Here is a 14,334-nt window from a genome sequence, read left to right as displayed (position 1 = left end):
TGCCAATGACTGGAACGAATTGCAAAAAAAATCTCTGAAGCTGTAGACTCACATCTCCCTCACTAACTTTAAGCACCAGCTGTCAGAGCAGCTTACAGATCACTGTACCTGTACACAGCCCACCTGTAAATAGCACATCCCCATATTATTACTTACCTTCTTGCACCCCATTCTCTCTACTTGCACATATCACTCCAGTATTAAAGCTAAATTGTAATTACTGTCACCTCTATGGCCTATTTATTGACTACCTCCCTACATTTGCACACACACATTTTTATTTTTATTGAGTGTACATTTGTTTATGTGTAACTGTTGTTATTTGTGTCGCACTGCTTTGCTTTATCTTGGCCGAATCGCAGTTGTAAATGAGAACATAATTAATAATAATAACCTACATTTACATTCTGCAATGCAAATTGCCCTCGTGTAAATTGTGATATTCAAAACAACGAGCTATCGTGGTTAAATATAGCGATGCATACTGTCAGCAGCTGTCTCCCTCTCCATCTAGCTAACTATGGCTGCATCTAGAATTGAGTTTACACATTTTTTTATTTTTTTAACACACTGTCAATATTTTAGGTTAAAACAATTACAGTTTCCTTATCTTTCACTTTCAGGTGTTGAAAACCAGTACTCTCCGGTGGATGTAATTTTCATGGACAAATGCAACTACACAATGTTTTCCCAAGCTATACTAGCCTCCGCTTCCACAGCAACGATCTGAACCTGAACGGTGCCTGGGCAGCGGTCACAGATAATCCCTCGTAACGCCTGAGGGCATACAAGGAGGTTCTGAAAGGAGTGATGCCCGACTCCACGTAACCCGTCTCTACCATGTCATCCATCTGGCGGGTGAGACCTAGCAACACTACAGTCTTCTTTATGAAGTCTGCCAGAAAGAGAAGGTGGGTGAGCTTTCTCATTATGAAGTGTGCAGTGCAAGGCTCCTCCTGAAACAGCGAGCTCCAGATGGAATAAGCAGTTGTGGCAGTTAAGTACCATGCAGAGCATGTTCATCTGTAGAGGGAGTTTTTTTTTTTTTTTTTCAGGAAAGTCATCATTCCAGGCAGTCACAAACATCCTCAGCCAGCTGGAAACAGAACGTGCAGGCCCTCACTGTTTAGCTAAACTCTGCTCCACAATTGTATGACAGCTCTGTCAATCCTGGGAGGAAACCACCGTCCCACAGCATGTGTCTGCATACAATGTAATGGAGGATCTGGGCTCTTACCTAGTGAATGGGCCGGCAACACAAAACAAACATGCTGGTATGGGAGCCAAGACAGATACGTTATTGAGAAAGATGGTGGATTGGAGAGAGGTGCTTAACCATCTCCATGATACATTCCACTTGGCCTTCACAAAGTTGTCAAAGCACTGGGACACACATCCAGCCAGAGATGTCGACAGACTGGCTCAGGTGTTCGATCCTAGGCAGGCTCCAGACATGAAAAAGCAGATTGAAGCCCCACACACAAACCTGAAACCCATCAACAGTGCTCAGTGAAGAATGGATTGCCTATCAGCTGTGTGTGTCCAGGGAGCAGCTTTGGAGCTTGCTGATGACTGGAGGGGCCCCGAGTGGGAGAATCCCAAGAGTTGCAAAAGAAGTGTCAGTGCCCGACATCTACTTCCCAGTCAGCTCAGCCGACAGAGAGACAGGGAGTTTTAGCAAATAGAAGAATCTACTCACAGACAAGCGAGAGGCACTCACCCAGCACAACACAAAGATGGCTGACAATCATGTACTTCAATGGAGATGTCTGTGATAGATGGAAAACGTCAGAGCTCATATGGTAGTTCTATAGGTTTTGCCCCATGCCCCCCCCCCATTTATAATTTAAACACTTAATAAAGCACTTTATTTGACAAAAAAACAATGAATGCAATATTTATTTATTTTTACATGAGTATAAACTAAGGTTTTATAATTTAAACACTTAATAAAGCACTTTATTTTACAAAATAATCGTTATTTATGTTGTTTTTTTAAATGGTTGCCTATTGCTTCCTAGATTCTTGCATTATATTTTCTTCATTTATAATGAAACACTATTCAAGCGCTTGCCTTGATAAAAACTAAAATGATGCAATGTTGTTTTGCATCATTACAAATGTACAGTTATATCTCAGTAAAATAGTTGACTTTTTATTCAATCCCATTAGACACTTTCTGATAAAATTAGCATTAATCGTACCACAGAATAAAAATATATTTTAACATTGAAAAATGTCATTTGGGAGGAGAATTTTTTTTTGGGGGAATGGATTACATAGGGCCCTACAGAAGCAGGACACAGTCCCTACACTTTGGAGAGAAAAAACAAAAACAAAACAGCATTGTGTGTGTGATGAGACACAGGCAGCCTAGTGAGACACAGGCAGCCTAGTGAGACACAGGCAGCCTAGTGAGACACAGGCAGCCTAGTGAGACACAGGCAGCCTAGTGAGACACAGGCAGCCTAGTGAGACACAGGCAGCCTAGTGAGACACAGGCAGCCTAGTGAGACACAGGCAGCCTAGTGAGACACAGGCAGCCTAGTGAGACAGGCAGCCTAGCAGCCTAGTGAGACACAGGCAGCCTAGTGAGACACAGGCAGCCTAGTGAGACACAGGCAGCCTAGTGAGACACAGGCAGCCTAGTGTGTATCCGGATCGGTGGAAAGAGTGACAACGGACCAGTTCGTTATGCATCCGCCCGATACCATTGTTATACCACATATGCGGATTTCGTGGCGAGAGTAAATAGCCGCACGCAACTCGGCAGCTAAGTAACATAAAATCACTAGACTGCCCGTTTGTGTTGTGCTTATGTTGACAATAGTGACGACACAGTAATGTATTTTTGTGTAAAACATGTAGCCATCTCCCCTCCTGAAAAACATGAAATCAGGCCTGTGCTTTCGGACACATGGAATGCAATAGTTAGAACAGTTGTGTACAACATGAGGTTTGTGGGCTACACCATTGATCAAGGACGGCGGGCAGCCGAGGGGGCACCCCGGCACCCCGGCACAGCCGAGGGGGCAACCCGGCACGGCGGGCAGCCGAGGGGGCAACCCGGCACGGCGGGCAGCCGAGGGGGCAACCCGGCACGGCGGGCAGCCGAGGGGGCAACCCGGCACGGCGGGCAGCCGAGGGGGCAACCCGGCACGGCGGGCAGCCGAGGGGGCAACCCGGCACGGCGGGCAGCCGAGGGGTAACCCGGCACAGCCAAGAGGGGCACCCAAGCACAGCAGATAGTGGGCGAAATCTCCTTCTCCTGCCAACACCACATCGCCTCATTCAATAGGCATCAATATCAACAGGCTTTTAAAAAACATTCATGGCAAAACGAGCCATTGAGAAATGAGGAGCTGAGCATCTTGACGGGGTTAAACCTCTCCATTAACCCGTGTCCTCTCCTCCCTCCACCAGAAGGGACAGAGGGGAAAAAAATCACACCGCAGCTACTAGGAGTAATGAGATTTAACAACGGGAGTTAAAAGATTGGGGTGATGATGCTTAAGGCTACATGCCTCTACGCAGCCCTTTATACTGAGCTAACAGAGATTTTTCAGCCACTGAAATCCTTATGCAACAAACAGTTTTAAGCTGCATGAAAGAAGAAAAAAAAAATTGTAGACTTGAAAGAAATTAGCTTTAAAACTGAAAAAAAAAAAAACGTATTATCTCGGCTCCGTGGAGATATAATTAGAATTGCATTCCTGCCACAAGCACTTTTTTTTCTTATTCAGAAAAGGCCTGACACTCCCTCTCCCCCATAGAGGGTAAGAGAATGAAAGACTGCAGGGCAGAATACAATGACCGGAAGGATAGCAGTGGTTCAATCCACGGACGCAGTTTGAATAAATTCAGAGGAGGATTCATAGGGCACCAACTCAATAAATATGTTCCCTTGGAAGTCAAACGGCAGAACTACAAGGTCAAATTACCCATTAGGCAAATCATGTGATATATTTCAGAGATTCCTCAAAAACAACATGTTTTCAATTAATAGGTGTGATAAGGGAGGGGGGGGCATTGTGGGGGGGCCTAATAACAGACAAAGAAATTGAAAGAAACTTGGCACAGAAACATCCACCGGGTTGTGGTTGACCCTACGCCAGTGGTTCCAAACCCTCGTCTCCCAAACAGTGCACATCTCCTTTTCCATGGACAAGAACACCTTATTCAACCAATCATCAAGCCCTCAATGAGATGTGTGTCAAGGGCTTCAACAAAAACTGTACTGTTGAGGGGTACTGGAGGACCAGGGTTGGGGATCTCGTGAAGCATGGGGGGCGGCAGCGTAGCCTACTGGTTAGTGTTGGACTTGTAACCGGGAAGGTTGCAAGATCGAATCCCGAGCTGACAAGGTAAAAATCTGTCGTTCTGCCCCTAAACAAGGCAGTTAACCCACTGTTCCTAGACCAGTTAACCCACTGTTCCTAGACCAGTTAACCCACTGTTCCTAGACCAGTTAACCCACTGTTCCTAGACCAGTTAACCCACTGTTCCTAGACCAGTTAACCCACTGTTCCTAGACCAGTTAACCCACTGTTCCTAGACCAGTTAACCCACTGTTCCTAGACCAGTTAACCCACTGTTCCTAGACCAGTTAACCCACTGTTCCTAGACCAGTTAACCCACTGTTCCTAGACCAGTTAACCCACTGTTCCTAGACCAGTTAACCCACTGTTCCTAGACCAGTTAACCCACTGTTCCTAGACCAGTTAACCCACTGTTCCTAGACCAGTTAACCCACTGTTCCTAGACCAGTTAACCCACTGTTCCTAGACCAGTTAACCCACTGTTCCTAGACCAGTTAACCCACTGTTCCTAGACCAGTTAACCCACTGTTCCTAGACCAGTTAACCCACTGTTCCTAGACCAGTTAACCCACTGTTCCTAGACCAGTTAACCCACTGTTCCTAGACCAGTTAACCCACTGTTCCTAGACCAGTTAACCCACTGTTCCTAGACCAGTTAACCCACTGTTCCTAGACCAGTTAACCCACTGTTCCTAGACCAGTTAACCCACTGTTCCTAGACCAGTTAACCCACTGTTCCTAGACCAGTTAACCCACTGTTCCTAGACCAGTTAACCCACTGTTCCTAGACCAGTTAACCCACTGTTCCTAGACCAGTTAACCCACTGTTCCTAGACCCCACTGTTCCTACCAGTTAACCCACTGTTCCTAGACCAGTTAACCCACTGTTCCTAGACCAGTTAACCCACTGTTCCTAGACCAGTTAACCCACTGTTCCTAGACCAGTTAACCCACTGTTCCTAGACCAGTTAACCCACTGTTCCTAGACCAGTTAACCCACTGTTCCTAGACCAGTTAACCCACTGTTCCTAGACCAGTTAACCCACTGTTCCTAGACCAGTTAACCCACTGTTCCTAGACCAGTTAACCCACTGTTCCTAGACCAGTTAACCCACTGTTCCTAGACCAGTTAACCCACTGTTCCTAGACCAGTTAACCCACTGTTCCTAGACCAGTTAACCCACTGTTCCTAGACCAGTTAACCCACTGTTCCTAGACCAGTTAACCCACTGTTCCTAGACCAGTTAACCCACTGTTCCTAGGCCACCATTGAAAATAAGAATGTGTTCTTAATTGCCTAGTTAAATAAATGAAAGGGTTTTGAGTAAGTCTATATAAAAACAGCACCCGACATGTGGATGACATACCTATTCATCCATAAAAAAGAGAACAGGGTTTTGAAGGCTTACCTTGCTTGCGTACATCCTCCACGGCAGCAGTGAGCTCGTCCTTGAGGAACTGGCTCTCTTTGGCGATCTTCTCTCCTTTATCCAGGAAGTTCAAGGTGGCCGTCTCCACCGAGGCAGCCAATACATGGGCCTTCTTAGAGCGACCCTTTTTCTTATTGGACGGCCCCTTGTTGCTGGAGTTCACCAGGGTCGTGACCTTTAGGAGCAGGACGAGAGGGCAAATGTCTCGAGGGCGAGATAAACAACACCGTTTCTGAAAGTCACTGACACTAAAGCTAAAGATATATTTTTTAATAAATAAATTTAATAAAATTTTTAATAATTAGTGTCTAGTCATAGCTAGCCAACCGATTCCAGACTACAAACAATCAAAGTAGCTAGTGCTTTTCAAGCCTTTAGGGCTAGATACCAATGAACCAATCAAAACCCATCATGAATGCATGACAACCAGTTTTAAAATACAGGCTACCCAATAGGCTTACAGCATTTCTAACTGTCATCGAATATCAAAAATGCATTTGCTCAGTCAAAACGTATGTATCCTATGCATTGTTGAAACGTTTGTGTCGGGGGGATGCTAGCTGGCTCCCTAAAAGGGAGACGATGCGCCTATAGTCAGAGGGGTACCAATACCAACAATGTGACGCCAGGCCAAGAATCCCCAGGCCGAGTCGTCCGGTGATACCATAGGGGGTTTTGTTCACAGCTATCACGCGTGATATTCAATGAGGCACTCATTCTTATGACATACCCGCCACCGCGATCTGAATTCTGATAATCTATTTGTAGGACACATGCGGTAGGGTTGCGTTCTGTGCTCATGTTATATAGAGATAGAGAGAGCGACAGAGAGCGACAGAGATAGAGAGAGCGACAGAGAGCGACAGAGAGCGACAGAGAGCGACAGAGAGCGACAGAGAGCGACAGAGAGCGACAGAGAGCGACAGAGAGCGACAGAGAGCGACAGAGAGCGACAGAGAGCGACAGAGAGCGACAGAGAGCGAGAGAGCGCGACAGAGAGCGCGACAGAGAGCGCGACAGAGAGCGCGACAGAGAGCGCGACAGAGAGCGCGACAGAGAGCGCGACAGAGAGCGCGACAGAGAGAGAGAGAGAGATGATCGTGATCACACAAGGAGATCGGTTCGCACCTCTTTAATAGCTCAATGGGTGATACTCTTCGTCTGCACTCTTTGTCAGACACATTTTTTTAATTTTTTTTTTTTTTTTTTTTAAACAGATCAACCTGATTCATGTAGATTACCCATTTTCAGATCATAACGGTGAATATGGCCAAAGTTTGCATCCCTGACATATTGGATTCAAATGTACGTATTTCCAACCTGTGTGACCAAGGGCTCCAGCAGCCTCTCCACAGCCAGGGTACGGATCTCCAGGCTCTTCGGATCCCATTTGAAGTTGATGTTAGCAGTGTTTATGGTTGTCATGTTTACCTCGTATCTGAGAAGGAGAGGAGAGGAGGGACGGTTACTGAGGAGAGGAAGGGGATGATGAGATTACGACAAAAACGGATGTCTGGGTCATTCATCAAATGAGGGGGTTAAGCCACCAGCCATGGCAACACAGCCACCCCCCCGGAGGTACAACACATTTCAACTGACCTCTGAACTGTGTGCAGCATAGTACATTATTGGGCCATCTAGCCTGGATAAGAGCTAACCGCACACATCATGAAAACTATAAGGCCTTATTGCATTGAATCAACAACAAAAAGCTGTGAAACCCATTGAAAGTGTTTATTATTTAACCAATTCATGCCAAGCGAAGAGCCACGACACCGTGGGAGCTGCCCAAATGGCACCCTATTCCCTATGCAGTGCACTATTTTTGACCAAGACCCACAGGAAGCTGGGGGGGGTAGTGTGCACTATATAGGGAAATGGGTGCTATTTGAGCAGCAACTATGGTGTCGTGACATTTGGGACAGACACCGGTTTAAAAATGGATGCTCCTTCTTCAGAGACAGGTCTCCCTCCACCACTGTTCGACAGCCATAAATGTTCACTTCCGTCATCATGAAGTGCTTTGAGAGACTAGTCAAGGACCATATCACCTCCACCCGACCTGACACCCTAGACCCACTCCAATTTGCTTACCGCCCAAATAGGTCCACAAATGATCTCAACCACACTGCACACTGCCCTAACCCACCTGGACAAGAGGAATACCTATGTGAGAATGCTGTTCATCGACTACAGCTCGGCATTTAACACCATAGTACCCTCCAAACTCGTCATCAAGCTCGAGACCCTGGGTCTCGACCCCACCCTGTGCAACTGGGTACTGGACTTCCTGTCGGGCCACCCCCAGGTGGTGAGGGTAGGCAACAACATCTCCACCCCGCTGATCCTCAACACTGGGGCCCCACGAGGGTGCGTTCTGAGCACTCTCCTGTACTCCCTTGTTCACCCACGACTGCGTGGCCACACACGCCTCCAACTCAATCATCAAGTTTGCGGACACAAACAGTGGTAGGCCTGATTACCAACAACGATGAGACGGCCTACAGGGAGGTGGTGAGGGCCCTCGGAGTGTGGTGTCAGGAAAATAACCTCACACTCAACGTCAACAAAACTAAGGAGATGATTGTGGACTTCAGGAAACAGCAGAGGGAACACCCCCCTATCCACATCGATGGAACAGTAGTGGAGAGGGTAGCAAAGTTTTAAGTTCCTCGGCGTACACATCACAGACAAACTGAATTGGTCCACCCACACAGACAGCATTGTGAAGAAGGCGCAGCAACGCCTCTTCAACCTCAGGAGGCTGAAGAAATTCGGCTTGTCACCAAAAGCACTGAAACTTCTACAGATGCACAATCGAGAGCATCCTGGCGGGCTGTATCACCGCCTGGTACGGCAACTGCTCCGCCCACAACCGTAAGGCTCTCCAAAGGGTAGTGAGGACTGCACAACGCATCACCGGGGGCAAACTACCTGCCCTCCAGGACACCTACACCACCCGATGTCACAGGAAGGCCATAAAGATCATCAAGGACAACAACCACCCGAACCACTGCCTGTTCACCCCGCTATCATGCAGAAGGCGAGGTCAGTACAGGTGCATCAAAGCTGGGACCAAGAGACTGAAAAACAGCTTCTATCTCAAGGCCATCAGACTGTTAAACAGCCACCACTAACATTGAGTGGCTGCTGCCAACACACTGACTCAACTCCAGCCACTTTAATAATGGGAATTGATGTAAAATATATCACAAGCCACTTTAAACAATGCTACCTAATATAATGTTCACATACCCCACATTATTCATCTCATATGTATATGTATATACTGTACTCAATACCATCTACTGTATCTTGCCTATGCCGTTCTGTACCATCACTCATTCATATATCCTTATGTACATGTTCCTTATCCCCTTACACTGTGTATAAGACAGTAGTTTTGGAATTGTAAGCTAGATTACTTGTTGATTATTACTCCATTGTCAGAGCTAGAAGCACAAGCATTTCGCTACACTCGCATTAACATCTGCTAACCATGTGTATGTGACAAATAAACATTTGATTTGATTTGAAGTGGAGCAGAGTAACATTTTGTCCCTTTTAAAATATGGATGCCCCCTCTTCAGAGGCAGCAGGTCTCTCTCCACCACCGTGAAGACAGCCATAAGTGGAACAGAGTACAGCGACTGGCCTTGTATTGATTAGCCTTCACGCACTGAGTGGCAGGGATAATCAGGATGCCCCCAGGGCTGAGCAGGGCTGGACCCAGGACCCGGTCTGCCAGGCCGACACAGAGGGGGGCCGTCTCTCAATACACAGAGGGGGGCCGTCTCTCAATACACAGAGGGGGGCCGTCTCTCAATACACAGAGGGGGGCCGTCTCTCAATACACAGAGGGGGGCCGTCTCTCAATACACAGAGGGGGCCGTCTCTCAATACACAGAGGGGGCCGTCTCTCAATACACAGAGGGGGCAATGGGTAAAATAACATGTTAATTAAGCAATAAGGCCGAGGGGGTGTGGTATATAGCCAATATATCACGGCTAAGGGCTGTTCTTATGCGACGCAACACAGACTGCCTGGATACAGACCTTAGCTGTGGTATATTGGCCACAAACCCATGGTGCCTTATTGCTATTATACTGAACAAAAATATCAACGCAACATGTAAAGTGTTGGTCCCATGTTTCATGAGCTGAAATAAAAGATCCTGGAAACTTTTCATTCTCAAAAAGCTTGTTTCTTTCAAATCTGTTTACATCCCTGTTAGCGAGCATTTCTCCTTTGCCAAGATAATCCATCCACCTGACAGGTATGACATATCAAGAAGCAGAGAAAAACAAAAAAAAAAAAACATTTAAAGACTCATTACACAGGTGCACCTTATGCTGGGGAAAATAAAAGGCCACTAAAAAAAGTGCAGATTTTTGTCACAGACGTCTCAAATTAAGGGAGCGCGCAATTGGCATAATGACTGCAGTAATGTCCACCACAGTGGTTTCCAGAGAATTTCATGTTCATTTCTCAACCATAAGCCGCCTGCGTTGTTTTAGAAAAATTTGGCAGTACGTCCAACTGGCCTCACAACCGTTGACCACGTGTAACCATGACAACCCAGGATCTCCACACCAGCGAGATTGCCGGGGGGGGGTCTACATTTTCTTTATGAGTTGTGCATGACCCTAAGGAGGCAACACATACAATCTAAGTGATTTCAATGTCTCTCTCTATTCTGATTGGTTTATACTGTTCAATTCAACTTCAATCCCCCCCATCAATTTCTGCATTGAAGATAATTTCCACATAGGGCTGCATGATATGGCCAAGTAATTCGGGCCTTGTTTTTAACCAAATGTTGCAATTAGACTTGCGATTTATAGCAAAACACTTGGAATCATGGGAACAGAATGTCTATTCTAATTATATAGTTAGAATATAATAGTGGGCACTTTGAATACAGTGTTGCTTGACATGACAACAAATGAAAATGCCAGGGAGAATTTATTGTGAACGGATAGGAACTAATGCGTTGATAGGCGTTTCCTAGGGGACCCTATAATCTTTGGATACATTGAATGTTTTCTCTTAGCTACGTCATGTAGCTAACATTCTTGCTTTGCGTTTACCTCTAATTTAGGTGACACTGTTTAACAAACAACATACTGATTTGGGTCTATACAATCACTGGTATTATCAGGCTGTATAGCTAATTACGCTTGCTCTTACTCAGTGCACTTGTTAGCCAGCTAGCGATTAGCATTAGCGGCTCACAAGATTTAGGAACAACTTGCTAAGAAAAGACAAACTGTTAGAATATGTAAGAAACATAAGCTAATAGTGTAATTATAGAACGCTAGTAGATTTATATTAAGAAGCAAAGTGAAAACAGCATTGTTGTCATCAACATTGTTGCATGTGCTGCATTGACCATGCAGACTGAACGCAAAGTGTCTCGTGGTTGAGGAACATCAACTGCGCTCCTTGAGTGACAGGGGGCATGGCTAGGTCTGTGTCTAAAGCGGCATAGAGAGATGACTTAAGTAGCGAACTATAAAAATGAACCTTACACACTGCGCATCACGTTTATCAAACATTCAAATACCGGTATAGAAGGTGAAGTAAAAAAATAATTTTAAAAAACAGTCTGTGCATCAATATCGGTATAATCGCAAAAAAAAAAAGGTTTACCGTACATCCCTACTCCCCAGTGGGTGGGCCTAACCCTCCCAGGCCCTCCGATGGCTGCGCCCCTGCCCAGTCAACTGAAATTCATAGATGAGGGCCTAAAATAATTTGTCAATTTACTGATTTCCTTAAAAAGTAACAGTAACTCAGCAAAATCTTTGAAATTGTTGCATGTTATGTTTATATTTTAGTTCCGTATAACTAGAGCAGTTAAAATAAGTATGTCATACCCGTGGTATTTTTTATTTTAATATTATTTAACGAGGCAAGTCAGTTAAGAACAAATTCTTATTTACAATGACTGCCTCCCAGAGAACAGTGGGTTAATTGCCTCGTTCAGGCTCCTATAATTTCCCATTTGTATCTTTTAATGGAATAATAGTTAACGCTCAATCACTTGCCTGCTGCCGTCCCCCAAATATCCTCGACTAGATATTTTAAATTAAAAAGTTAACACTTACTGTTTAGTGAACTAACGAGTCTTCACTTAACGAGCTTACAAAACTAATACTATGCCCCTGGCTCGCTGAAATGTCTCGGTATTTCGGGGCCTTTACACCAGAGCCGGTTTTAGAGAAGGACAAATATTAGTGATTAGCGGCTAATTGAGTTAGCTTCACGTTACTAACTAACAAAACGATAAACACTTTCAACAACAGCAACACAAAAAAAAACATACTGTTTTGACTGTTGAAGTTTACCAACAAGCAAAAGATGTAAAGTTGACCATTAAATGAACAAGCTAATAATCTAACGTTACAAAACAAAAACACATATACATATATATATATATCAAATACATACAATAATAGGTAACTAACCAGGTGTTACTAACGTTAACGAGCACAATAAACAGCGAGAATGACTGAAGAGGTTTCGTATTACGTTGAAACAATGAAACAAATAAATTGTAACAAAGTTACAGTAACGGATTAAAACGAGTAAAAACAAACCAGCTACTTCTGCAACTAAATCACAGTAAAACAAAAAAAACAACTTCAATCACAGTGAAAACTTACCGAAAGGCAACAATACACTTGGAAAACTTGTTCAGTTCAAAAACAACAACAAAAACACACAAAAAACACCTCAAAATGGTGGATTGAAATCGGGAATTCGTCCCCTGATTCCAAGTTTTCCTCTTTCCCAGCCGACGTTTACTCCCCTCGACGTGTTAAAAAGGGGAAATTAAGCTTCGATACTTTGTGTTGTTTGGTTAACAAAAAAACTATTGAAAGCCACAATATACGATAGATGTTGGAATTACAAAAGGATTCCTCAACTTTGAAAAAGGTTTCGGTCAGTAACTATTCCCTGAAGGGTGGGGAAGAGAGAGAGAGAGGGTCAGTGTGCTATTTCCTGAAGTCACGGAAAAGGGCAGAACCGGGAGACTATGACCTGACAAAAGCGTTATCAGGTGTTTATAAGGCGTGGTGCTGAAACGTCAACGCTTTACCTTATAAGGATCTAATGAGGAATTTTTCTAACGAAACCCAATGGAAGGAATTTCCAATTTATTCGAGCTAAATCAGTTTAGCTGGAGGAAGCTCCAATTTCCTCGGGGAAGGTGTGCCACAAGTATTTTATTTGTTTTTAATAGCCTAATTAGTCTAACCAGTAGCCCATGAAAAAAATGTAATTAAACATAAAACAACAAGTTCAATGAAACAGGCCAGGGGTTCTTAAACTTTGTCAGCTCGACACCCAAATGAGAAATTGACCGTCCTCCCGTGTCCCAAATCATCCAACGACCCAAACTAAAATCTAGTTTCGGTATTGCCTTTTAGATTATAATGAATGGACAGGGAGAACCTGATCCTAGATCAGTACTCCTCTACTAATGTGACACTTTATGAATATTGGCCATGACCTTAAAAGTCCTTTGCAGACTGTACGATTGTTTACACGTCGTGGGTCAATTCTTAGGCTTGTACAATGTGACAGGGTCGAAGTCTGCCATTAAAGGACGGCTACGTGCCATCGTGTGCCGCGTTCAAATCAACTGGGAACTCACAAAATACCAGACCAAAATCATGACGTCAAGTGTTCTTCAGGTCGGAACTCTAAAAAGAGGACCGAGGCCCCGCGTTGGAATTGCGAGTTGGATGAGTGTTCAACTCGATTTTTTCCCAGATCTGAGCTCTTTTTCCCCGCCACAGTTCCTTGTTGTTTTGAACACACTCTAGTCGGAAGTCGGAGATTTCCGAGTTCCAAGCTCCTAGTGGTTTTGAACGCGGCAGTAGGCTCCAACCAAATTCTGGCAGTGTCAGAATTAATTACATTTCAATTCAAGGGGCTTTATTGGCATGTGTTAACATTGCCAAAGCAAGTGAGGTAGATAATATACAAAATACAGAATTATTTAGCCTTTATCGTGGTCTGGCTTGTTTTACCAGCCGATCCCGGTGACTGACAAATATAAACAGGACTGAACTAGCGATCAAAACATAATGTCAACAGCAGAATTAGATCTGAGAAATAGTTACCGTAATCCAAAAATACAAAATATTACAAAGGCATGAGGTAATTAAGTTGCAATTTACCTCTGATCGCACCTGGCTAAGAACACACGAACAAACACATCCCCAACACGTGAGCTTCACTTCCAAGAGCTGTTGTGGAGAAACAGGGTTTGACTGACAACTTTGAGAGTCACCTAAGAGTTTTTTAAAAAAACGTCCTAACCACAGCCACCATGTTATTTTAGAGAAACCCGTATTTGTATTTGAAAACTAAAGAAATGTCTGCGACGCGTGCGCTGTTGAGTTTTGTCCCGTGTGAGGAACATATTTGACTACCCAGCTTTAGATGAAAAATTATTTAGGTATTTTTGGTCTTACAAATTATAAACCTACTATGCTACAGTAGGCATACATGCTATTATATTTGTATCTCCTATGTAAAATACAAATTAATCATTATGTTGATCTTGATA

The 14,334-nt window shown here is 44.3% G+C and overlaps 1 protein-coding gene across 3 annotated transcripts in view; it reads right to left on the bottom strand.

The window, feature by feature from the left end:
• The window catches only part of LOC124010999 (catenin alpha-1), a 233,760-nt gene extending 219,676 nt beyond the window's left edge, over positions 1-14,084 (bottom strand). Inside the window, exons 1-3 of one of the 3 annotated variants that reach the window (XM_046323885.1) lie at positions 13,943-14,084; positions 7,070-7,187; positions 5,729-5,924 (exon numbers count right to left, since the gene is read on the bottom strand). In XM_046323885.1, coding sequence (XP_046179841.1) covers positions 5,729-5,924; positions 7,070-7,174 — 301 coding nt within the window. In that variant the 5' untranslated portion in view covers positions 7,175-7,187; positions 13,943-14,084. Of the gene's footprint in view, positions 1-5,728; positions 5,925-7,069; positions 7,188-12,418; positions 12,783-13,942 lie in introns of those variants that run through there. The other 2 variants (XM_046323886.1, XM_046323884.1) reach the window with 2 other exon arrangements.
• Between the last annotated feature and the right edge of the window lie 250 nt (positions 14,085-14,334).

The sequence above is a fragment of the Oncorhynchus gorbuscha genome, linkage group LG23, assembly GCF_021184085.1.
Source record: "Oncorhynchus gorbuscha isolate QuinsamMale2020 ecotype Even-year linkage group LG23, OgorEven_v1.0, whole genome shotgun sequence".
Taxonomy (NCBI): domain Eukaryota; kingdom Metazoa; phylum Chordata; class Actinopteri; order Salmoniformes; family Salmonidae; genus Oncorhynchus; species Oncorhynchus gorbuscha.
The sequence above is the reverse complement of the archived record's forward strand: the minus strand, read 5'-3'. Positions and strand labels throughout refer to the sequence as shown.